Here is a 27,064-nt window from a genome sequence, read left to right as displayed (position 1 = left end):
AAAATGCATTTGAAGTAAGTTTAATTTGCGCAAAAACAATACAACCTCAAAATAAAATTGTTTCTGCTGTGAAGCATGTCAGGGCACTGGTCCCCAAAGCCCAGCAGATGCTGAATACTCTCCTTGTCCCGTCACTCACCAGGTGGGATGGATAGTCGTCATACTGCTAGGACATGTAAGGAGCTAATTCATTAGTCAAAGGAGCGGAATTAGGTTATTCAGCCCATCGAATCTAATCTGCCAATCAATCATGGCTGATCTATCTTTCCCTCGCAATCACATTCTCTTGTCTTCTCCCCATAACCCTTGACACCCTTACTCATCAAGAATCTCTGCTTTAAAAATACCGCATGACTTGGCCTCCATAGCCATCTGTGATAATGAATTCCTCAGATTTACCACCCTTCAACTTTAGCCAGGCCCAAGAAAAACCTAATGAGGTTCCACTCCTTTCTGCACTGGACACCCAACCCAGGCCTGGGCCTGAAGTGCAACTAATAACATCAAAAGGATCGTGAAAATATGAGAAAGCTGCCAAAAAGAGGGGGGAAAGAAAATAAGATTTTGAGAGTGATTACAAACTGATGAGACTCAGAACAAAATACTTAACTGTCAGTTTAATTTTTGGAAAGCTGATGCTGTCTGACGCACTCCAGCACTTTGTGTACTTTTGTGTATTAACCAGCATCTGCAGTTCATTGTTTCTTCATCTGGAAGTTTTCTTTTATCTGTTCCACTGTGCTTCAATTTAATCCCGAGGGGCTTCTTGGAGAAGGCACTTGGGTGATAATGTTGCTGTAACTCTGTCAAGACAAATGCCTCAGTGACAGGTTGAAATAAACTGAGGGCATAATTCTGGCACATTTAATGATGAGGTGTGTTTTGCAAGGGCCTTTGTGTCAGATTTAGTTAATCTAGCTCACTGCATTTCAATTACAGATATTGACACGTCTATTGATCACTACCTATGAAATTTGTTGCCAGCTGGATTACATGTTTTTCTACTCTTTTTCTTAGACATTGCGCCTTGGCTACACACATTTAAAGCTGCAAATGTAACAGACTACTCTCAGATGACCTTTGACTCCACTCAAAAAGAGTTAATCATTGGTGCAAAGTAAGGAACATTTCTCTTTCCTATTTATTTGTGGCCCTTGATGTTTTTTGGAAGTTGTGATTTTTATATGCTTTGCAATGTTCCAACTTGAATGACTACTTCTTTCAATCACCAGTACAATCAGCTTTGCCTTATTTACTTGACTGCTCTCATCTACTTAGTTCAGTCTTGATTATTTTTTAAGATGTTGTAAAAAAGTATGATCTGCGCTTTAAAAGGCTTAGTATTGATTTTTTTTCTTTGGAGAATCCATTGCTGTTTAAAAGTAATTTTCCACTAATGGCATCAAGTCTCTTAAATGGAAGATATAATATAACAACCTGACAGGCCTTGCTGACCATTAATTTGTCTGCAGACTTGTGCTCCCTCACATTCTTGATATAGTTTATATGCAAGCAACTTCGAGGATTTGTACAACTTTGGGAGCTGCCTTAAGACATGTTCCAAATTGCCCAAACCTGCTAATGACAATTCATGCCTGTTCGTTCTCTGACTAATTGCCTCACAGAATGCCTTCGTCACCCAAAACATTACCTCTCCAGCCTGAAGAAAGATTCCGATCCAAAACACCATCCATCTATTCCCTCCACAGATGCTGCCTGACTCACTGAGTTGCTCCAGCGTTTTGTGTTTACCTCACAATATGCCATGCTGCAAACGCCAATTTTAGTAGCAGTATTGGCCAAAACTTTAAAGGGAACTGTGAATTTTAAACAAACACAATGTCTTTCCAAAATTATTTTGGAAAAAGGGTGCAACCATAAAAAAAATGTAATAGATTTTCTGCAACATTATTAACATTGTAACGCAGGATCCATAATTACATTACACAAAAAACAAAGAATACGTTAATTAAAGTTACATAAAGGCAGAGTTCCCATAACATATAATTTATATATTTCAGTTTTGTGCAACCGCTTCAATCCAATGTCAAATAATTAAGAGATGATGTGAATGAGGCTTAAAACAGTCAAACATCCGATGAAGCTGGCACCATAAAAGCCTGAGGATCATAACATCAAGGCCTCAGTAAAATAATGTTGGTCCTTCTCTCACTGTGCAACTGGCAAAGGACTGCCCAGCTGATGCCTTGAGGAACATTAGGAGCATGGGCAATAGGTTGGTCCTTGGGGATGGTCCCCAAGGGTCAGGAAAATTAGAAAATTAGATAAATTACCTCTTGTGACTGGGATGCTCTGGATGACAGGTGAGTAGGTGGGAGAGGGCACGAATTGGGGCTGGATGAAAGTTTTTGTGACCAGCTTTCGAAAGATCCTTGCTTTCACCCAATTGCACAAGGAGAGCACAATTTTAAATATATTATTGAATTATTTGCTTGTTTATGATGGACCAATTGGATTTCTATTATGGACTGTTTTTAAAACAAAAGAAATTGTGTTTATGAAGGATTCAGACTCTCTTCCACGATGGTTCCTTGGTACCATCCTCCTGCCTATTGTGAAGTTTTTGATAGTGAGCAAGAGGAATTGTATCATGGAGCGAGACATAAAACATAGAACAGTGCAGCACAAGAAGGGGCCCTTCGGCCCATGCTGAATATGATGCATACTTAAACTAATCCCTTGCATGTGATCCATATCCCTCCATTCCCTGCATATTCATATACCTATCTAAAATCTCTTGAATCTCACTATTATATCAGCTTCCATTAGCACCCTTGGCAGAGCATTCTAGGCATCTACCACCCTTTTCTCCCTCTAAAGCTAAGCCCTCTAATTTTTGACATTTCCATCCTAGTGAAAATTTTCTGATGGTCTATCCTATCTATGTCCTGCATAATTTTATGAATCCTATCAGGTCTCCCATCAGCTTCCGATGCGTCAGAGAAAACTGTCCAATTTATCCAACATCGCTTTACAACTATTATCTTCTGCCCAACAGGCAGCATTCTGGTCAACCTCTTCTGCACCCTATCCAAAGCCTCCACACCCTTGCTGTAATGGGGCTAGGTCTGCACACAGTAGTCCAAATGCTGCTTAATCAAATTTATTATAAAGAAAGGATAGTAACATAATGAAATGTGTAAACATGGACTCCAAAACTGAGAATGAAAGTTCATAATTGCGATAAGAAGCTCAAAAAGTTAGATTCATTTAATTTACAGGCTTTCCCCAGAGGCTACGACAGGATTCTGCACCTGAGAACAGTTTGTAATGAGAACAGTTCATAACTTGAACAGTGCGCAAGTTGGAAAGGCAACATATTTAAATTATATTATAGTTAAACCAGGTCATTTAACTCATCCTTTCAGATTTCTATGCAAGCTACAATGGTATTGCTACATGCAGAGTTTTCACCCAGAAGGAGATGCTTGCTGTTTCCCAACAGCAGACAAACCCATCCTGCCAGTCTCCCAAGTGCTTGTTCATTTGTACATAAGTCAGGCATTCATTACCTGGGCAAGGGTGTAATTGCACACATTGTGCTAATTATAGAAGCAACTTGTTGTAAAATTGTGATTGTGCTTTAATATTCAACTATTGGGGACTTCTTTGTGACCCTTGCTTATGGTGCCTGCAACACATTTCTTTGGAGCTGGTATAAATTGGTATCTGTGTTGTAGAAAATGTTTTAATCACATTGGACTTCAAAAGGGGTTAGAATCACCTAAACCCTTTTTCTTTCAGGAATGACCTCTTTAGACTAAAACAGGAGGATCTGACTTTAATCCAGGTGTGTGAATTCATTTTCTACTTGTTCAACAAAGATGACTTTTTTTTGCTGTGAAAGTAAGTCAATATCCGGCATTATAAACCAATTTTCAAGAGTTTCAAAGATTAGCATCTACTTCCTGATTCTGATTTCCAAAAGTATTGCTTATATTACCATATTACTTCAAATAGGTTAGGATCACAATGTTTGTTTAACATGAATTTTGTAACTTAAGTACAGCTTTTCTAACTTAAGTACGGCTTTTCTGTCTTGTTGCTGTGACACAAATTTGCCATAAAAAGATTGTACGATCTTTTGTGTTTGGTAGAAACTGTGTGAATTATCTCATTTGCATTTAAATATGTCAGAAGAAAGAGGAGGATGTAGCCTACTCCATAATTCAATAAGATTTGTGGTCATACAGAGATACAGCAGAGAAGCAAGCCATTTGGCCCATCAGTTGCATGCTATCAACCATCTATTTTGTCCGATTTGATATTGACTCCAATTTTTCTGTCAGTTTTTCATTAACTCTTGATTCTACTGTGGACCAAAAAAATCTGTCTTGGCCTTGAAAGCATTTGATGGTTTCGTCTCTACACCTCTCAGGGTTAGAGAATTCTAAGATTATTGGTCTTTTGAAAAAAATTAATTCCTCATCATCGCCATGGAATAAATTAGCATGGCTTTAGTATTTTCAATTGCAATAGCAATGTTAATTTTCTATCCATCTTTTCATAATTTTAAGTATTTGCGACTTAAGCAGTTGTACTGCATCAGCAAAAATGTTTACCGTACAGGTATGTAGGTTAATTGGCTGGGTAAATGTAAAAATTGTCCCTAGTGGGTGTAGGATAGTGTTAATGTACGGGGATCGTTGGGTGGCACGGACTTGGTGGGCCGAAAAGGCCTGTTTCCGGCTGTATATATATGATATGATATGAATGGCAAGGATGCTAAAATATCGATCCAATAGTTTGCAGGGTTTCTTCCACGTGCATTCCTTTACTAAAATCAGCCAGGACAGACAGAATTGCAGAAAGTAATTATTCCATTCCAATACACCATTATTATGTAGTAATATATCATTATTATACCTTGATGAAAGCATTTATTTATAAACTGAAGGAAAATACACTAAATTTCAATTTTTTCCTCTTGACCACAAACCAGAATGATATAAATGAAGAAAATCATGTTTTGGGATGAGTGAACACAGACCAAATTAAACTTGGGACCATGTATGTATGACTGAATACAACAAAATATAAAATACTCGTTCAGCAAAAAAAGGAGACAAATCTTCATTTCCTACAAACAAAGCTAGCAAGGAATTCAATTTGTAACATGTGGTGTTGTTTAATAGAGCTTGTTTTATTTCACAATATCTATTTCTTTTCTTTAGCTCACATAAATCAATATTTGACACAGTGGAATAATTTTCCATGGGTGACTTATTGTGCAAAAGCTCAGTTATTTTATTTCAACTTAACAACTATGGAATTCTTAAAAGTACAGAGATGAATAGCTAAAGGAGCAGGAGAATGGAAGTTGGTTGATTCTGAGAAAGTCACTGAGAAAGTCACTGAAAGGAAAGGCATTTTGTATTTTGTATTTTGTATTCAAAGGTATTCTGCACCCACCACTGATCGACAGGTATTCTGTTTACTTCTGCACCCACCACTGTTTCTGACACCAGACCAGCCGATTGCCGATATCCAATCTCGATATCCAATCAAATAGGACTTGCCCTTTTCATCACTTTCTGTGTTAGTGATAATGCACTTGTGAATATGCGTTTGTCCACCATTAATTTTATCATACGACATGATACGATACGATAAAACTTTATTTATCCCAGTTAGGAAATTGATCTGCCAACAGTCATAAAATACAAGATACATGAAAAAAGAAATTAAAGTGATGAGTGAAAAGGGTTGGGGATGTGCAAAGATTGGGGAGTGTGGGGGGGGGGGGGGGGGGGTGGAGAGAGTGGAGTCAGTCTCAGATGGGTGCCCACTGCTGGGTATGGATGTGGTGGGATGAACGGCCTGTTGGCATAGTGCTTATCTCTGAGTCTAACTCCATGACCCTGTCATCTGGATTGTAACATTTAAAAATCAGGTAAATATAATGTAGTTTAAAAGCAAAATCAAATATTACCATAACGAAATTACATTATTCCTTAAGTAATAAATGCAACTCCCCCTATTTCCATAGTTATGTTTTCTCATTTTAAACAAGTGGTGAAGAGGAGAAATCTAGGGGAAATACTTCTGATTTAAAGCAATATGTTTTTACAAAAAAATTATAATTATTCCTTAAATATTGATCTAATTATCCAAACTGCTTGATTTAGTGCTGATAAGGAGCCAATCATGTTATCAATATTTGGTGAGCAAAATATGTCCAGTGTATTGATTATTGTTAAATGCCCTCTGAAAGGGCATAGATAGTTGCTCAGTTCAAGGGCAGTTAGGGATGGGCAAAAAATGTGGCCTTGCCAGCGACATGCAATTTCCACAAATTAATTCAATTTGATAGGCAGTTGGTGTACTATTTTCAGAGGGTTTTGGAAGGTTTAATATTTGCTCGAGCCATGACCTAAGAACTGTTTACTCACTTGAGTTGTTGGTAGAGAGATTTACATGAAAAATGAAGTTAAATTCTATTCTTGGAGTGGGATTTTCATTATCATATTTGTACAGCAGTAAGTGATATTAATAGTATAAACAAATGTTTATAGAGTTAGCCTATACCATGCTGAGAAGATTGAAATTGAAATGAATTACTATTTCTATTTTGCAATTATTTATGTTGCATTTTGGATGCTGCTACAACAAAACTAACAAGTCTTTCCTATAGGGACAATTTGTTACCTTCCATGCAGAACTACTGCAGTTCCAATGGCAAAATAAATTACACCAGACATTAGATGGGTCTAGAAGCTAGAAAACAGCCATGCAAGTGCACTGATCTTTGTTATTAATTAATACATTTGTTATCTGAATTAATTCAGATGTGATAATCTGGATTGATGGGTGGAGGAATGAATGAAGGAAATTTACATGATTACCATCTTAACCAAAGTCTTACTCTCTGGCTTATTTATGTCAAAATGACATTTCAAATGTAGTACAATAAAAAATGCACCAATTTCTGATGGTTCCAAATAACAGTCATTATATATGAGGGATATTATTAAGTAATGTATTTGACATATAATTGTGCAGTTGTATCTATTCAGACGTACTTTTGGTTGTAATTAGTTTGGTCTGTTTTTTGTAATCGTCTGTCCAACAAAGAGGCTGACTTGAAACCCAAACTACACAAATGTCATAAAGGGAGTAGATTTGGAAAGGGGACAATAAAGAAACTGGTGTAAGATGGAATATGTTGGCTCTATTTTGTTTCTATCCTGTCAGTAATCTTTGAGATTGTAGTTGTTGGTCTGTGAAGCTTTGCCAAAGTCATACCTTCACATCTAATTTATAATATCTTGAGAAAGAAATGCAGTATGATTTGAAGAGAAAGAGGTTGCTCACCAGAAGCTTTACATTGCCAGACAAATGCAGGAACCTGAAATTATTGGTTTTAACTGGAGAAATATTGTATTTCTGTGCTATTGCACAGCTGGAAGTGAACTGTCAGCATGTTATTGAAAGGCAGTTTCTACTGCCAATTATTTTATTCGTATTCCGTAATTCAAACAGCTGCTGAGTCCACAGGTTAGCCACTTCCAGCAGTCACTGGAGTCCTGCCATTTCAATTTGTTCAGAATACATTATACCACAAGCCATATACAATCCAGCAATGTTTTCATAAGACCTCGTGCACAGTTGCTGCAGTAAATCTGCTTTGTCCGATTTAGACCAAACTCCAGTGCCGAAAGCTGAGCTCACAATAATTTAGGAAAAAGACTTGCAATTAATGTATTCTTAATTATCTCAACAAAATTATTCACCAAAAATATTTGTTGGCTTTTATTTTGTAAGCCTTGCAGTCATTTTAAATGTATTCTAAGCATTTCTGTTCCTCTTCTGCAAAGTGGACAAACATCTATGCTTTCAATGTTAAAGTAAATGATTGTTTAAAGATAGTGCTTCCCTTCAGTAGTGAATTGCCTTCCCCTGTGATCATTATTCCTACAATAAATGACAACCTCAAATAAAGAAACAAAAGTTCCATCTTGGAACTGCAAGCTCACTTCTCTCCTACTTTTAAGTAGTAGTTGGCTGGGCCAACTACAATTCTCCCACACTGTATGGAAATCAGTGCAGAGAATACAAGGTTACGCTTATTTAAAGATCCTTTCCGAGATGTTGCCAGGGTCTGAGGGCCTGAGCTATAGGGAGAGGTTGAGCAAGCTAGGATTTCCATCCTTAGAATGCAGGAGGATGAGTGGTGATCTTCTGGAGGTGTGTATAAGATCATGAGGCGATTAGATAGGGTAAATGCACCGACTTTTACCCAAAGTGGGGGAATCAAAACCAAGAAATCAAGGGGACATATTCTTAAGGTGCCGGGGAAAGACTTAATAGGAACCCGAGAGGCAACTTTTTTTACACAAACGGCGGTGGGTAGATAGAACAAGCTGCCAGAGGAGGTAGTTGAGGCAGGTACTATCACATTTAAAAGACATTTGGACAGCTACTTGGATTTAGACAGGTTTAGAAAAGTATGGGCCAGATACAGGCAGATGGGACTAGTACAGATGGTGCATGTTGGTGGGCATGGGCAAGTTGGGTTCAAGGGTTTGTTTCCATGCTGTATGTATGAATCGATTTCTTCTAGCAGGGAATGTCACTGAATTGTGGTGTTTTGAAAAGGTCATTTAAGTAGTCTTAGAAATATCTTTTTTTCTTCCTGCAGTGCTTGTTCCAATTTGCTCTTCAAATTAGGAAATTAACACAATGCATGAAGAATGACGTATATAACCATCTCAGGATTTTTAATGCTATTTTTGTGCGTTACCAGTCAAATGGGCACTGGGCCATTTGGTGATCGCCACAGAAATTTTGCATACCTTGTAGAACTGAATGTACTATTTAATCACCGAGCTAGACATTGTTTTATTAGTATAGTAATCACTACATTTAACCATACTTAAATATTGGGCTACATAACCATCAAAAATACATATTCTTCAAACATACTGCGGCTAACTTAGATGAATATGCACTGCTGTTATATACTTCATCAGTAAGTATATAGAGGACTGTGTACCAAAGAAAGATGGTACATGTGTTCCCCAACTGGAAACCAACAGGGTGATTTACTCCCAGGTGAAGTCCAAGTCTGTAGCTTTCAATGTCGACCGCTACAAGAAATCTATCTATAACTTGCACAGAGGATGCTTTGAACAGAAGGTCAGTGGTGGAATGTCTCCCACCCTGCCAGTCTTGGGGGCGACTGTATGAATGGTTACTGTGGCAGATGTAAGATCAGGCTTTTTGAGAGTAAATCTGCAACTGGCCTGAATGGAATCCCTGGCCGCATCCTCAGGACTTGTACGGATCTGCTGGCAGAGCTATTCACAGACATCTTTAACTACTTACTATTCCATTCTGATGTCCCCACCTGATTCAAGATGATCATTATCATTCCAGTGCCTTAGAAAAGTAAGGTTGTGTACCTTAATGACTACTGTCCAGTGGCTCAGTCATCCACAACCATGAAATGCTCCAAAAGACTGGGGACAGAGCACATTAACTCCAGGCAGCCTCAATTCACTGCAGTTTGCTTATTATCACTGCAGGTCCACATCAGACGCCATCGCACTGGCCCTGAACCCATCTCTAGAATATCTAGACCACAAGGAGTTTTGGACTCGTATTTACCAATACTAACTCTGCCTTCAACACTATAATTCCGTCCAAGTTCATCTCCAAACTCCTAGATCATGGAATGATCCTCCTCTTCCCCCTCTACCACTGGTCACTCGGCTTTCTGGCCCACAGACTACAAGCAGTGAGGATAGATAACAACACCTCTGCCACAATAATTCTCAACACCAGTGCCCCACAAGGATGCGTTCTCAGTCCGTTACTACACTCCCTTGTAGATGGAGATGAATTTCAGCAGGCTGCCGAGGAACGCATTCCATTTTTGGATGTCTGAAGAAGGGTGTCGACCCGAAACGTCACCCATTCCTTCGCTCCTGAGATGCTGCCTGACCCACTGAGTTACTCCAGCATTTTGTGTCTACCTTCCATTTTTGGATGTGGTCTTAACTGTAACTTCTTTCCCTTATTCAGAAGGTGGAATGGACCTCGGATGAAATGACGAAACAAATCTGCTTCAGTAAAGGAAAAACTGAGGTAGGTGGCAATTGTTCTCCCACAAATTGGGCAATGCTCTGCCTCACAGGGTAAACAAGAACTTGGACTGCACCCATGTTTATGCTTTTTCTCGCAAAAACTTTCAGTATAGAAGCTCAATAAATTGTGATTGTATCAGCTATATTTGGAAGGAACCAATTAAGTATTTAAACCAATTCATACTATCCATTTTGTGCTTGAAAAAATTTGGATTTCAACATTAAAATGTAGATCACTGCTTGTTTCTAGATATACATTCTGAATGGCTTTTTAATTTATAAATGTGTTATCTGGGCAGAATGATAAGGTGGTGAATTTATATTTCTAATAAAATCATTGCTACCACATAATCATTTGTTGGCTAAATATCTTGGCCTTTTAATTAGTTGGAACAAATTTGTGTTCCGTATAATGGATAGTGGCATATCCACCCAAGTTTACTTTCTTAATAATTTTGGGTGTTGGAACTTGATTGATTTTGTTTTTGTAATGGATTTTTTTCTGGTATAAAATGAGATAATACTAAATGACTGGGGCATTCACAAAGCTAATGTGGGTTATCCTGCATGTACTTAACTTCATATTAATAGCTATTTATTTAAATTCAGTGCTTCCTAGATCTACATTGTTCATGACTGCAGGGCAGTAACCCTGACATGGGTGAAGATGAGCTTTTACCATCTGACCCAGGGAGGGAAATTTGCTGTTTATTTCAGGAAAGGCGCATAACTGAATACCTGACCTGTTGAGTCCTTCCTCGTCTCTTGAGACAGTCTTATTATTGAACTAAATTACTTTTGGGAATCAAGAATGAGCACCGATTACTGTCCATCCATTTTCTTAGCATTAAGCACGGTAGAAAACTCAATGCAACCAAATGGCATCAAAATTGCGGTAAATACGCCAGCTATTTCAAGATAGGCTTGTTAAGAAACAATCGGTACCAATAAATGTGGTATAATTTGTTCAGTTGATTAAATTGCTTTGTGATGATAGTTTATGTTTGGCTGAATCTGTTATTAGAGACATTTGGGAACAAATGCATTGAAAAGTTTTCCATTTGTGATTTTACTGAAGCTAAAGTGTCATTGCAGGAAGAATGTCAAAATTACATTCGGGTACTCCTTGTCAACAAAAACACCATCTTCACCTGTGGAACAAATGCATTTACTCCTGTATGCACCAATCGAACGGTAATTACAATCAATTCATTTTTTGTATATTTAATTAAGTATAATATCAATTAAACCAGACTTATAAGGACTCGTAGATCCAAGGTTAGGGCTGGTGCTGTTTTGTATTTGAGAGAAGGTTAGGGCGGCATGGTGGTGCAGTGGTAGAGTTGTTGCCTTACAGCGCCAGAGATCCAGGTTTGATCCTGACTACAGGTGCTTGTCTGCACAGAGTAAGTACTTTCTCCCCGTGACCTGCATGAGTTTTTCTGGGATCTCTGGTTTCCTCCCACAATCCAAAGACTTATCGGTTTGTAGGTTAATTGGCTTGGTATAATTGCAAACTGTCCCTAGTGAGTGTAGGGTGGTATAAGTGTGCTGGGATCGCTGGTCGGCGTGGACTTGGTGGGCCGAAGGGCCTGTTTCAGCGCTATATCTCGAAACTAAACTCTAAACTAAAACTAAGATGGAGCTGTTGGTTCAGTTCTAAAATGGAATCCAATATACATCTTCGACCCGAGGTAAGCCTGACAACAGCATTTCAGTGAATGCAATAGTGTGCATATCACATTAGTGTCCAGTCAGGATTGCACAACCAACCATGCCTGTTGGAATACAAAATGACCGGGAGAATAAGCAGTGATGGCAAATGGCACAGAAAGCTACTGAATGAGGGAAGAGATCATGGAGAATGATGACTGCTACTAGGAGCTTAAATATATTTGGAGTCCTTGGGGATTAATTCCTCTCTCAGGAATGTTGGCGTAGAATTTCCTTGGCAGTTAATATTGTGCATTAAACAGTTCTCTCAGCAGGCCAGACTATTTTAAGCTGGGGCTGCTGTGTGGGAATTGATTGATGCCTGAAAGCCATGGCTTTGGGTGGTACCAGGCCTGTCCTTTGTGCATAGAACCAGTAAAGATTGTATAGAAAACCCAGCTGGGTGGGGTCACAAGTTCTGTGTGGCAAGAGGAACACCTGTGTTCATTGGCTGATGGTATGAGTTGGTGAGTCACGATGGCTCTGGTTGGATAGGTGATGGATCATTTGAGGGTTCCAAGAGTGTCTAAAAACAGAGCTAGTAAGTAACTGGGAACATTGTTTTAGATAACTGTAGTTACTTACTAGAAGGAATCGGTGATGTTTCGGGTTGAGACATCTTCACTACGTTTTCCAGGCCCCCACTTCCTCATCTATGGATGTTCAGTGTAAATTAAATCGTTCTACCCTTCTTGGATCACATTTGTTTTCGACAGTAAATGAGCAATCATAACTTCTGGGATAGCTTCAAATTTAGAAAATAATATCCTTTATTTGGAGGATATAAGAATTTCTTTCAGATTAGTCATTAATCTGTACTGCATCATAATTTCTGAGAACTGTTAATTTAGCAGATTACATTTTTACAAATTCCTTTACCTAAGATTCCCTCTATGGAGACCAAAATTAAACTAAGGGACTGGTTAAGAAACCTCCCTTCTGCACCTTTGTCCATATTCATGTTGAAAGCAGTGATGATCTGTTTTCCCCATCAAGTGTAAAGACTTGGGGCGGCACGGTGGCGCAGCAGTAGAGTTGCTGCCTTACAGCGAATGCAGCGCCGGAGACCCGGGTTCGATCCCGACTACGTGTGCTGTCTGTACAGAGTTTGTACGTTCTCCCTGTGACCTGCATGGGTTTTCTCCAAGATCTTCGGTTTCCTCCCACACTCCAAAGACGTACAGGTTTGTAGGTTAATTGGCTTGGTAAATGTAAAAATTGTCCTTAGTGGGTATAGGATAGTGTTAATGTGTGGGAATCGCTGGTCAGCGTGGACCCGGTGGGCCGAAAGGGCCTGTTTCCACGCTGTATCGCTAAACTAAACTAAACCAACATAAAATTAAATGTGTAAGAAGGAACTGGAGATGCTGGCTTACACTGAAGATAGACGCAAAATGCTGTAGCAACTCAGCAGGTCAAGTTACATCTCTGGAGAAAAGGAATATGTGATGTTTCGGGTCGAGACCCTTCTTCAGATTGAGAATCAGGGGAGAGCGAAACTAGATTAATGAAACGGTGCAGAACAAATCAGAGCGGGCACCGATGTCCCAGGAAAGATGGAGTCCACAATAGCTCATTGTTGTCTGTGGACACGGTGAATAATATGGATTGTTTTATGACAAAAATATTTCAGATTATAATTAAATTGACACGTTAGCTCACAGCACCCATTAGGATGGATAACTTGAAAGATGAGGGGCTAAATGTTCTCTGCCTGTTTGCAGCGTCTCTGACAATAATAACACTTTCCTCACCAGAAGTAGTTACAAGTAACAGAGGCTGCAGCTTCACATTTACTGTATCTGTGTTTGAAATATGAGTGTTTTCCCAGAATGGAAAAATCAAACACTGGAGGGCATAGCTTTAAGGTGTGAGGGGCAAATTTTAAAGATGTGTGAGGCAACGTTTTTACAGAGGGGGTTGTGAGTGTCTGGAACGTGCTGCTTGGGTTGGTGGTTGAAGCAGATACGGTATTAGCATTTAAGAGGCTTTTGGTTAGGCATTTTGGATATGCAGGAAATGGAGAAGTATGGATTATGCGCAGGTAGATAAGAGATGGGCTTGGCATCATGTTCGGCACAGACACTGTTCTATGAGAATCGTCACTGAAGATTGCAGTTTTCACATAGTTAATATGTGATATTTTAATGCATGCATGCATACACACATGCATATGCACTACAGCGTCATGTCAAATGAACATATAGTATCAGTGAGACTTGGCGCAGGACTAAGAATGTGAAATGGTGTTCAATGTATATTAGTATTGGTAATTCTGAAAGGTTTATTGGATATTTTTTTGTTTTGCAGCTCTATAATCTAACAGAAGTCCATGATCGCGTCAGTGGTATGGCTCGGTGTCCATACAATCCACAACACAATTCCACTGCATTGATTACATCTACAGGAGAACTCTATGCTGCCACTGCTATGGACTTCCCAGGGAGAGATCATGCCATCTACCGCAGCCTGGGAGGGCTTCCCCCACTACGCACTGCTCAGTACAACTCAAAGTGGCTAAATGGTAAGTGCTAGCTTGGTCAGGGACCGGAATAACTATGGATGTTAATTTATGATGGTATATAGGTCCTTATCAGTATACCGAATAGGAGCAAATGGTTTATTCTGAAAACTCAGGCGCAAAAGTTGTCATATCTGAGCATAATACATCTGTGCGACAAGAGTAATAAAGAATATGCAATATCCAAAAGGTACCAGGACTTATTTTTATCATATTGTTAACATTTTGTTTTGTAGAGCCAAATTTTGTGTCATCCTATGATATTGGAAACTTCACCTATTTCTTTTTTCGGGAAAATGCAGTGGAGCATGACTGTGGTGAAGCTATTTTCTCCAGAGTAGCCAGAGTATGTAAAAACGACATTGGAGGGAGATTTCTCTTAGAAGGCACCTGGACAACATTCATGAAAGCTCGACTGAACTGTTCTCGACCTGGTGAAATTCCATTTTATTACAACGAGCTCCTAAGAACATTCTTCTTACCTGAGCAAGACATTATTTATGGAATCTTCACTACAAATGTGTAGGTATCCACTTTAACCTTTTCCATAATTGAAGGCTCAATTATGTTTTTTTTAAAAACAAAAAATGATAGAACTACTCACTTGGTCAAGTATCATATTCGAAAGAGAAGGTGCAACCTAAAATAAATGTTTTCTCTTGCCTCTAATGCTGAGGAATGCTATTCAACCTAAAATGTTCATTCCAATTATCTTTCCATGCATATAGCTTTACCTGAATGTTTCCAGCATTTTTGTTTTTATTTCAGAATTTGAAAATCTTTTTATGAGTTTCATCGACTTTTGGTGTACTCTCCTTAATGCAGTTCTTTATTCTTCAGATGTATTTATTTAGCGATCAAGATGAAATCACAAAGCAAAATGAAATTATTAAGAAAGAGCAAGATGAAATCTTATTTATCATTATTATTTATTATATATGGGTATGTTTCTACAGGAACAGTATCGCTGCTTCAGCTGTCTGTATGTTTAATCTAAGTGCTATTACTCAAGTTTTTACGGGGCCATTCAAATACCAGGAGAATTCCCGTTCAGCGTGGCTACCTTTTCCAAATCCTAATCCAGATTTTCAGGTATTTATAACTCCGTGATTTTCAGGTGTTAATGACTAAACTCTGAAACTTCTCACAACTTTGCTTTGTACTAAAGAACATATTCATCTTATTTGTTAGATTTTGCTGTAATATCCCATGGTAATTATTTCAAATTGTGTTCATTAATTTTGTTTGCTTTATAAATACTGAAACTTTCCTTTTTGTGTTTTTTTAAACTTTATTAGTGTGGTACTATCGATTATGGTCCTTACATGAATCTCACAGAGAGGAACCTCCAGGATGCTCAAAGATTTATTCTAATGAATGAAGTGGTGCAGCCAATTTTTCCAGTCCCTTTCTTCATGGAAGATAATAGTCGATTTTCCCACATAGTGGTGGATGTTGTGCAGGGAAAGGATATGCTCTTCCATGTTATGTACTTGGCTACAGGTACCACAAATTAATTCCCGGTGTAAGATTAAAATGCTTTGACCTGAATACACATTCTTATGGCAAGGAACAGCTCAATGAAGTTTGGTAAACAGTTATACATAATAGGCTTGCACTTACTCGATATAAATGATTGCATATTTATGTAATGGTGTCTTACCTTGATAAATATTTATTGGTATCGAAAAACTGTGATAGTAAGGTTCAAGACTATTGAATGAGTAGGCTGTCTTTCTTATTTTTAATATTTAAAATCTTTAAACTATTTGTAGTTGGCAGATTTTAAAAGTTATTCAATCGCATTGTCAAAGACTGTTTGTTAACTCAATTATTTGATCCCACTGTTACCAGCTCAAACTCTTTCATACCTAGTCATTAGCTTCAGGTTATCTTAAAGTAAGTTGTATATTCGAAAAAACAATGGCAGTACACTGCATATTTTCAACTCAGTTCCTTGTTACACTGAATGTATGACTACTTTTATTCCATTTAAATGTCCCATTAATTCTCCATTGATTGACTCCAAGTTTTGTTGAGGTGAATTATATGATACATTCTGTTAGCTTCCTTGTGATATTGTAAAGCTTGTCGCTTTACAATATCAAAAAAATGGATTTGGGAAACAGTAGCTTACATCAGCGATAATTTTTATTTTGACACTAGCGTATAAGAGGAGACATTGATTCAGTTGTCTATTATATACATCCCCCAATCATAATGGTTGGCTAATGCTTGTTATTTTACGTTATTGTCAAAAGTCAACATTATAGGATGATTCAAGATTTTACCTCCAGTCTTTTTGGTTTAATCGAAACATTTTGAGTGGGTTTTCCAATTTCATTTAAAAAAATGAAGGATGGTTAGATTTAAAGCCGACAGTGAAACATTGTCATGTGTTGACCAAATGATTTTGAAACTGTTTAATTTAGTTGAAACTGAAAAAAAAATTGAATTAAACACACATTCTGTGTAGAAAATAATATTTGGCAATACGCCTGGTGCCATGCTGCCAAAATAGTGAAAGACTCAGGAATTCCTCAAGTAATTTATAGCCAATGGAGTACTTTTGATGAGTCATCAGTGCTGTAATTTGGGACATAGGCCAGCCAGTTGCTACAATGCATGTTCAACAGATAACATTATGAGAGAGACGTAATCTTTTCTTTAATAACAGTACAGAATAAATTTTACTTTAGAGATACTGCATGGAAACAGGCCTTTCGGCCTACCGAGTTAGTGCCCACCAACAATCCCTGAACACTAACACTATCCCACACACACTCGGGACAATTTATAATTTTACGGAAGCCAATTAACCTAAAAGCCTTTACCTCTTTGGAGTGTGGGAGGAAACCGGAGCACCCGGAGAAAGCCCATGCACATCACGGGGAGAATGTACAAACTCCATTCAGACAGCACCCATGGTCAGGATCGAACCCGGTCTCTGGCGCTGTACAGCAACAACTCTATCGCTGTGCTACCCATTGTCCGGACAAAAGGGGGAAACTCTCCTGTTGTTTGGCAAAATGTTGCTATGGGAACATTTAAGTCTTATGAAAGGGCAAAAAGAGTCTGAGTTCACCCTTGCCTCTGAAAAACTACACTTCTCTCTGTTTTGCATTGGAGGTTCACCTGAGATTTCTGAGATTGCAATTGCAACCAACCAATGCCCATTCAGATGGGTTGCTTAAGAACTTGCAGCTGCGTGTCATTATCACAATATCAGAGACATACCACCACACATCACAATTTTATGAATGGCCAGCACAAATACCAGCTTGATCAGTCTGCACAAGGCAGCATACCTCGTTTAAAGGGGAGAAGCATTGTGACTGCAGCAGTTGCTGCATCGTTCCAAAGGTTATTTCAGTGTAATTGGAAGCATTGGTCAATGAGATATAGAATTGTAGCAGGAGGCTGAGCATGCACAAAATGAAATAGCTTTGGGAGAGGATAGTTGTGGAGACAGAACATAAAACTGTACAGCACAGGAACATGCCCTTCGACCCACATAGTCTGTGCTGAACATCCTGGTAAGTTATCGAAACAAGGAACTGTAGATGCTGGTTTACAAAAAAAGACACAGTGCTGGAGTAACTCAGCAATTCGGGCAGTATCACTGGAGAACATGGATAGGTGATGTTTCTGGCGGGACACTTCTTCAGACTGGCAAGTTAAACTAATTTCCCCTGCCTACATGTGATCCATATCCCTCTATTCCCTGCATACTCATGTGCATGCCTAAAAGATCCCTAAACACCACTATTGTATTTGCCTCCACCACCATCCCTGGCAGCTTGTTGCCGGCATCCACCACTCTCTTTCCTTTCCTGTAAACCTTTAAACTTTCTCTTTAAACCTTTCCCTTCTGGTACCTTATACCCTCTAGTGTTTTACACTTCCAGAAAGGTTCTGACTGTCTACCCTATCTATCTACGCCTAGCATTTTTTTTTCTTCTATCAGTTCTCTACTTAGCCTCTAATGTTCAGAGAAAACAATCAAAGTCTGTCATAACTCTGCTTATAGGTAAGTCGTGAGGGAGATGCTAGGCACAACCAGCATGTGTAATGGACTAGGGTCTCGACCCGAAACGTCACCCATTCCTTCTCTCCTGAGATGCTGCCTGACCCGCTGACTTACTCCAGCATTTTGTGTTTACCTTCTGTATAATGGACTGCTTCATCTGCCTACTCTACACATTTCCATTCTACTCGAACATTGCCTTTGTTAGCAAAGTGCACCCAGACATATTTTGTAGAGTGATCTGCTACCAAACAATTTTAAAGGACTTTGAGTGGACCTTAACACGGTGAAATATTTTGGCTGGTTCAATGCATTTAATTACATAATCTTAAAACCTGCTACAGTAAACAGCCAACAGAAACACAAATTGTAACGATCAAAGATCGTATGAAAGCAGTTTCAGCTGGTTTTGTTCGGACTTCTAAATCTTAGAACTGAAAGATACTTAAGTTTGTTATAATGGATGGGTTAATTTTGCTAAATTTTAAATTCAATTTCTGGTTGTGTCCTTTAGTAAAAACAGATTTTCAAAGTTATATATTGCTTGCCATGGATTCACCTAGATTGGTGTCACATACTGTTGGTGCTGTTTGTAATGGCATATAATCTGTTATTACAACATTGCTTGGAAAGCTATTACTTGACTTATCATTTTGGACTTCTAGAACATATCAGAAAGGAAAAAAATAAAGTTAGCCAATAGATCCCAAAACTGTGCTAAATGCCTCGAGTGCTTTTTGTAAAATAAATTATGATTTATTGCACAGTCCTTTAATAAATAATTGGTTCTTTATCCATGTGCTCTGGAAATATTGGAGCAGAAAAATATTTTGTTTTTACATAAGACACAAATTTAATCCATGATTATCCCAACCACATTTTGACTTTGGGGTCCCCACATGGTCTCCTGGACTGAGTGTTTTTTCCATTGTCTTTTCCCCCAAAATGTAAATGTTCATTATGCACATGTGCTTGTGATAAACATAAGAAACAGGAGTAGAAATAGGTCAGAACATGCTGGATACTGATGCTGGTGGGGTGAACGGTAAGGACTGGGAAACTCATTCCTTGTTCCGCCTTGGAGGAGAGGGAGCAAGAGCAGAGGTATAGTCCAAATAACAATGGGAATCAGTGGATTTATAGTAGACATCAATCGATTGCCTGTTCCCTGTGTTGGAGAGAGAGTTTGAGAAAGGGGAGGGAGGTGTCAGAGATCGTGCAGGTGAAATTGAGGGAAAATGGAAGTTCTGCACGGGTGCAGGAGGCAATACCGATTCAGTTGTTGATGTAGTAGAGAAAGAGTTGGGGGATGGTGTAGGAATGCATTAGTCAGCCACTCAAGCATTACCGCCAAGTTCAATCCTCGCCTCCGCTGTTGTTTGTATGGAATTATCATTGAGCGCGGAAACAGGCCCTTCGGCCTACTTGCCCACACCAACGACCATGCTCCATCTACACTAGTCCCACCTGCCCACACTTGGCCCATAACCTTCTCAAACTATCCTATCTGTGCATCATGTTCTCCCCGCATGGATTTCCCTCGGGTGCTTTGGTTTGCTGTACATCACAAAGATCTGCGGTCCTGTAAAATGTCCCAGTATGTCGGTGAATGTGGGTGAAATTGATGGGAATGTGGGGAGAACATGTTTGACATGATGAGGAAAAATAGCCACTTGCAATATCATGAGGAAATATGGACTGGGCCTCAACAGCACTTTCCTGCACATTTCCCCAACCTTGACACCCTTGTGTTCAAATGTCTGTCAATTTTTCGGTTCAATAGTTTCATAGGCTCTGCCCTCCAGATTTCTTCAGGCTAGAGAATGTCAGAGATTCACAACAATCTGGGAGTCTCTCTCTGAAATGGCCAACCCATTATTCTGAAACAATGCCTGTTAACTACCCCTACTAGGAGAATCACCCAGTCAGCATCCACCCTGGTAATCACCATCAGAATATTGTACATTTCCATAACATCACCACTCGTACTTTTAATCATCTATGAATATTGGGGCATTTGCTCAACCTCTCTTTCTGAGAACAACTTTTCTGCATATCCTGATACACTCCCATTGATTCCCGTTTCATCCACTCCCTGCCCTCATCTGTAACATCCTCAAAATGTGTTAAAAGCGATTTCCCTTTCATAAAAACAGATTAACACCGATTATTGCATTGTGATTTTCTAAATGCAACTTCCTGTGGGACCAATGTTCCATTAACTCTTTAATAATAGATTCCGACATTTTCCTGGTGAAAGAGATTATGTTGCTTATAGTTTGCTTGCTTTTCTCTCCTTCTTGAATAGTGATGTTGCTTTTGCAGTTTTCCAATCCTCACGGACCCTCTCTGGAATCTGGGGAATTTGGAAAATTGCAGCCAATGCATTGTCTGTCTCTGTCATGACTTCTTTAAAGACCCAAGAGTGCAGGCCATCAGATTCAAGTGGCTTGTCAGCCTCATTAATTGCCTAGTACCTTTTCACTCGTGATAGTTGTTTTCAGTTCCCTCTAGTTCTTTGATTAACCACAGTGTTGGTGGACAACTTCAACATCTCCATTATAAATCAAGCTGACATCTAAATGCGCACCCACATGGACAATTTGAATAGATTTACTCAACGTGCACCCTCATTCCTGCCATTCAATCTCTATTGCTGTATTCCCATTGTGACAATTTGAAGAAGTGGCCCACAGTGTTGATTTTTCTGATCCTCTTCCAGAATCTATTGCTAGCTCGGTACTACTGTTGTCAGGGGGACATTGACAAACAAAGATCTATTTCATTTTACTGGAAATACTTTTGCCTCTGAAAACCTAGAATAGAACCACAGACAGCCTTGGGGAAGACATTCTCTCTCTGGGAGAAGAAACGTAATCTCTTTCTTAAATGGTTTACACCTTACCCTATGACCCCTGGTCTTGGATTCCCTACTGTGGGGAATATCATATATCCAGTCTGTCTAGTTCTGTTAGAAGTTTATAGGTTTCATGTTGAGTCTTCTTGTGGAGTGCTTTTGGCGATCAATTGCAAACAAACTCAGACAGCTAACAAAACGCTGTATGATGCTTTCATTTCTGAAGCTAGATTGTGCCTACTCGTGACTGATGTCACCTGATCCATTTATGCCATTGAAGCAAATGTTCACCATTTCACTCTGCCAACCGTGACATGTATATCAACCAATCTCCCTTCTATTTGTTTGCTTGTCAAGGTAAAGAATGGTTCTGCAGGCAATGAATCTTTTGTTTTATTCTACTAAATTAGTTTGAAGATTATGACATCCCTTGCTTGCTCACGAATGTGGAAAGAAAATTATGCATCATAATTGGGGAAGCCCGGATAAAAATCAGTCATCAGAAAATACTTTTTGTGTCAGCCCAAATAGCCATTGTAATGATGTCATCCAACGCCCGTGGCAGCAAATTTATTCTGAGAAATTTCATTAGTTTAGTTTAGAGGTAAAGCGTGGAAACAGGCCATTCGGCCATCCGGGTCTGCTCCGATCAGCAATCTACTGGCACTAACACTATCCTACACACTAGGAACAATTCACAATTTTTACCAAAGCCAATTAACCTACAAACCTGTACGTCTTTAGAATGTGGGATGCAATCCTAGCACACGGGGATACCCCACGTGGTCACAGGGAGAACGTACAAACTCTGAACAGACAGCTCCCGTAGTCGGGATCGAACCTGGGTCTGGCGCTGTAAGGCAGCAACTCTACCATTGTGCCGTGCCATAAAGACAGTCAAATCTTTACTTTCAGCATTTAACCTTATAGCGTGATAAATCTCATACAGAAAATGCTCAAATCCATCCTTAACAATGCAGGGTGTAGAGGGCAGATCAATGTATTTGCATTGTCGTAGTTGGGAGATGTTTGATAGACTTTGTTTGTTTACTCTGGAATGTCACAGATTGAGGGGAGACTTGATGGTAGGCCTGGTTAGAAAAAATAATCAGAACCTTTTTCCCAGGATGGAAATGTCCAGCAGGGCAGAATTATAAGAAGCACAAAAGACTCCACAGAGACCGCTCCCTCCACAACTGCTTGCTTCATTTATCCCTTCTCACCCAAACCACTACCTCCCCAGGTACTTTCCCTTGCAATCGCAGGAGATGCACCACCTGTACTTATACCTCCTCCCTTGATCCTATCCAGGGACCCTGACAGTCCTTTTGCTTGAGACAAAGGTTCACAGGTACCTCGTCTGATCTCATCTACTGCATCCTCTGTTCCCAATGGACCCCTGTACATCGGCGAGACCAAATGTAGATTTGGCAACTGCTTCGCTGAACACTTGGAGCATTCGGTCCATTGGATCCCCCAGTTGGCAGCCATTTCTACTCCCCTTCCCATTCTCACACTGATCTTTCTGCCTTGGGCCTCCTCCATTGCCAGAGTGAGGCCACATGCAAGTTGGAAGAACAGCATCTCATATTTTGTTTAGGTAGCTTAAAACCCAACGGTATGAATTCTCTAATCTTAAGTAACTTTTACCTACACTCCACTCCCCATCCCACCTCCCATTCCCCCCCCCCCCCCCATGTGCTCTTCATATTGCATCCCTCTTGAGTTCACACCTTCCCTAACCACCAATAGCCCGCCAGGGCACCACACGCCTTAGGTCATATGTGGCTGGGCTTGATGAGTCCTGGTCTTTTTGCACCTCCAGCTCTTCACTTGTTTCCATTCCCCCCGCCCCCTCCTGTCTTCAAGCTGCACTCATATCCTTCTGTCATTTTTCTAATTCTCTCAGCATAACACTCAATCTCCTTCTCTTGTATTTGGTTATCTAGGATCCCCATTGAAGCAACTATACTATTTTCCTAAACTGCTACCAATGACGGTTTCACTCGTCTCTTTCTATAGAAGTTTTTTTTTTTTAGTTCATTGATGAAACATGGTTAAGCTGAAGGTTTCAGCTTTAACTCTGACTCCAGAGAATTGACCAAAATGTGAGCTAACCATTGCTGTTAGACAGGGTTTGCTACATTTTTGGATGTGCCACATATGAGTCGCTAAACTGAGATTTCATCTTTAAGGCACATATAAAAATCCCACGGCACTAGTTTGTGGGACAGGTGTTATCTCTGCTCCCAATATTTATCCTCCAGCCATCAACATGTGGGTAAATGACATTGCAAAGGTGACAACATATTCAGAGTATTTTACAGTCCAAAGCTCTCCAACACCCTAAAGAATTTGGGAGGTGATATATAAATGCAAACCTTTCTATTTTGCATAGGGATTTGGTTGTTTTCTTTTAACTACCATTAATAATGTGACTACTCTTTGGATTCCTGGCCATGTTTAATCTTCCTACTTAAATAAGGCTGTAATACAATCTATGCGGCTGACTACTTTGCGGTAATGAATTATTAAACATGTATTGCAGAATTTTGGTTACCGGCATCTTAAAACGCATTGAACGTGCAATTGCAATTGATCTAGACCAGTGAATTTATTGCACTCAATTAGTTATTGACGGGGTCAAAGCAAAATGCAGAACATTTATCTTATGCATTCTTAGCAATGAGCATATAATTTAAATACGTGGATAATGCACATAACGCAGCCCATTTGTTTTTTGTCTATTTTGTTGTTTACTCTGCACATGAGCAAAATGTTCTACATTATATTTACAGTACCCATTATCCTCCTGTTATCCACTTACCTGAAGTAGTCCTAAATGTTGATGATGTTTCTGACTTGCAACTAAACCCATAAAATACCATCCTATCAAGTTGACACCAAGACATTTACTAACTTTGATACATGGATATTTGTCTTGATCTCTCAACCACTGGAACATGACTCTTTTATCTATTGGCACAATTTTATGTGGCTCTGTCTTGCTATTCATTAGTCTGGATTTTTTAATGAACAAAACTTCAATTTTTCAGATGTCTTTCATTTGATATCCTATTGCATTTACACTGTAGCTTCACTCATCTTGTATCCTTCCTGGAGTTTGGAGCTGAAAACTTAAACTTATCTTGACCTTAAAGAAGTAGCAGCTATCAGAGAAAAAAATATTGGATTGAATTTTGTGTACCATTTTAATATCTTCAGATGTAAATTTCACTGGAGCTTTCTTCGGAGAATTAATGAATTGGTTTTAATTAATATTATTAATGGAACATTACAATTTTGAGAGCACAGATGTGGCCAAATTTGAGTATTGACAATCCACACACTACACAAAAGGAGCATGGGTAATCGTTAAGTGTCTCCTGGCAAGGACAAATGTTCCATATTCAAATCCTGACTTTTGTGGCATGCAAACAGTGTAGTTATGGGGAAAAAAATTGGATATTTTTCATGATTTGTATTAGCTGAACAATGGAAACTATGCAACTAGAATGTATCACTTCATCTACTGTACTAGTGCTGTATTTCTTTGTTCCTGCTATAGTTTAGTTTAGAAATCTCATGTGAGTGCTGCAGTGTTGATTACTTGATGACAGGTTTTTAATTTATGCCTGTAAATTATCTGTCATATATTCCAGTCTATTGAGAAAAAGTTAAAACTAACATGCAACTATTATCTCAGTACTTGGCCATTATTTCATCAATTCCTTTGATCAGAACCTTTCTTGTATATCCCTTGCAGACTATGGAACCATCAAGAAAGTTCTCATCCCTGTGAATGAAAGCGGGAGTGGCTGTTTGTTGGAAGAAATAGAACTTTTCCCTGCTGATCAGCGTGAGCCCATAAGGAACCTCCAAATCTTACACAGCCAAAGCGTTCTGTTTGTTGGCCTGCGGGAACACGTGATAAGAATCCCCCTCAAACGCTGTACCTTTTACAGAAGTCAGAGGTAACATCTTTAAACAGCTGTAACATTTTGCAACTTGTGAACAACGGCATTGTCGAGAGGTCCCGTTCTGCTTTTGGTTTTGAAAAGCCTCAAAAGGCATTTGAGAAGACAGGAGAATCGCTTATCAGTTAACACTTTTCATCTACACTTGCATTGAAATATCAGCATTCCATTTACATGGTTTTTAATTGCTTAGGCTGAACAGATTCCATGATTCCTTAATGGTTGTGTTTGAAGATGAATTTTGTAGTTTAATTTTATTGAGAAACTGAATTAAAAGACCTTAGTGTGTAGTGTAAGAAATTATCAAAGTTGGGAGGGGGGGGGGGGGGGGGGGGGGGGGGGGGATGAAGAGAATTAATAGAGCACAAGTGATCAGTCAGAAAATCAGGACATGTAGTGACACTAATAACTGCAAATGATAGATTCCAGAGCAAAAACAAAAGAAATGCTGGAGGAACGCGGCAGGTTGAGCAATATCTGTGGAGGCAAAGCGATGGTTCACATTTTGAATTGAGAGCCTGCATCAGCACTGAGTGTGTAGGAAAGATGGCCAATATAAGGAGGTGAGAGGGAGGAGCGAGGCAGGGGCTGGCGGGTGATAGGTGGAATCGGGTGAAATGGGGGATGATGGTTAGGTGAGGGAGAGTATGGGGCATTTAGAGACTGGTAGGTAATGAGTGGAAACAAGTGGGGGTAAAAGTGACCTTGGAGTTTTAAAGTAAGCAGGTTATAGAATGAGACAAAGGCAGGTAATGCATTCTGAAACTTTGTCCGGGGAAGGACTGAGGAAGAAAAGATTGGGCATTAAAGTATTGATTTTTAACACTGAATCTGAATCTCACCAATCGATATCCTAAATCCTGCTTCCATACTCCCAATTTCTCGCTCCAGTGTTACAATTTGTCCAATCCATGCCTACTTAATTTCATGTCGAGCCATCTGCCAATACTCATCATTGATGTGTGGGAGCACTCGATCAGTGTGGTAGGAGGAGGAGGAGGTTCAATACTGTGGAGCAAAGGACAACAATTTCCAGCAGACAAATGAATGCTTTTGGTCTCCGGCCCAGTCTACCAGACATTATGGATAACTTAGGATAGCACTTAGTCTGGATGGAACCGATCTGACCCACTGGCTCCCCTGGTTTCCCTGTTAATTTTCATCTTACTGCTGCAATTTATTTGAATAATTCCAAGAGGCAAAAATCATCCAGCAAATTTTGTATGCATTGAATCAATGATGGAAAGACAAGTCGCTTGCAGGAAAGCTATACCTGTCCAGCAAACGGTACCAGGAGAATGTAGGTTTTTGAAGATATTCCATTAATCATGGTCAGTGCTGGCAGCTCACAATTTGTTGTGTAGTGTTAGTAGAACGATTGTGGTTGGTTCACAATGGCATATTGAAGAGACCAGGGTTCAGATAATATGGTGAGTTTATCTTATTTGTTTTCCTTGTCTGGAGTGGAAAGTGCTGACAGCCACTGTTCACTTCAGTGTACTCAGGGGATTGTGGGCATTGAGTGGTGAGCACTAAAACCATAGGTTGATGATTCCAGTTTCTTCCTTTTCAATTTTCTCAGCTATTTGGAAGCTGACGGCAGAAACCACTCAACAGCACATTCCGGCTGAGCCAGCACACAGAGGTACTTAATGATGTATTGACAGTCATAGGCTTTTCATCTGCTGTCGTCCATCAAACTAGCCTCTCATCAAAGGAGCTTTGTGGGCTTTTTATTGCAGTTTGCATTTTGTCTCTCCTATCTCAGACAGTCAGCGGACATTAAACCTCATTTGGATTAGAGTTTTCAAAGCGGAGATCACAATAGTTATGTCTGGGTTGCTCTGGCACTGTTAATCA

General features: G+C 39.4%; 1 protein-coding gene across 6 annotated transcripts in view; it reads left to right on the top strand.

The window, feature by feature from the left end:
- Positions 1-27,064, top strand: part of sema5a (sema domain, seven thrombospondin repeats (type 1 and type 1-like), transmembrane domain (TM) and short cytoplasmic domain, (semaphorin) 5A) — a 146,166-nt gene that overhangs the window by 61,997 nt on the left and 57,105 nt on the right. For all 6 annotated transcript variants that reach the window (XM_078423235.1, XM_078423209.1, XM_078423199.1 and 3 more), the window contains 9 exons: positions 1,018-1,117; positions 3,766-3,811; positions 10,048-10,110; positions 11,205-11,303; positions 14,133-14,346; positions 14,580-14,865; positions 15,300-15,435; positions 15,642-15,846; positions 24,994-25,201. In XM_078423235.1, coding sequence (XP_078279361.1) covers positions 1,018-1,117; positions 3,766-3,811; positions 10,048-10,110; positions 11,205-11,303; positions 14,133-14,346; positions 14,580-14,865; positions 15,300-15,435; positions 15,642-15,846; positions 24,994-25,201 — 1,357 coding nt within the window. The remainder of the gene's footprint in view (positions 1-1,017; positions 1,118-3,765; positions 3,812-10,047; positions 10,111-11,204; positions 11,304-14,132; positions 14,347-14,579; positions 14,866-15,299; positions 15,436-15,641; positions 15,847-24,993; positions 25,202-27,064) is intronic.

Source organism: Rhinoraja longicauda, chromosome 2 (genome assembly GCF_053455715.1).
Source record: "Rhinoraja longicauda isolate Sanriku21f chromosome 2, sRhiLon1.1, whole genome shotgun sequence".
In the NCBI taxonomy this organism is placed as follows: Eukaryota; Metazoa; Chordata; class Chondrichthyes; order Rajiformes; family Arhynchobatidae; genus Rhinoraja; species Rhinoraja longicauda.
Note: the sequence above shows the minus strand (reverse complement) of the source record. Positions and strands in the feature narration are given on the sequence as shown.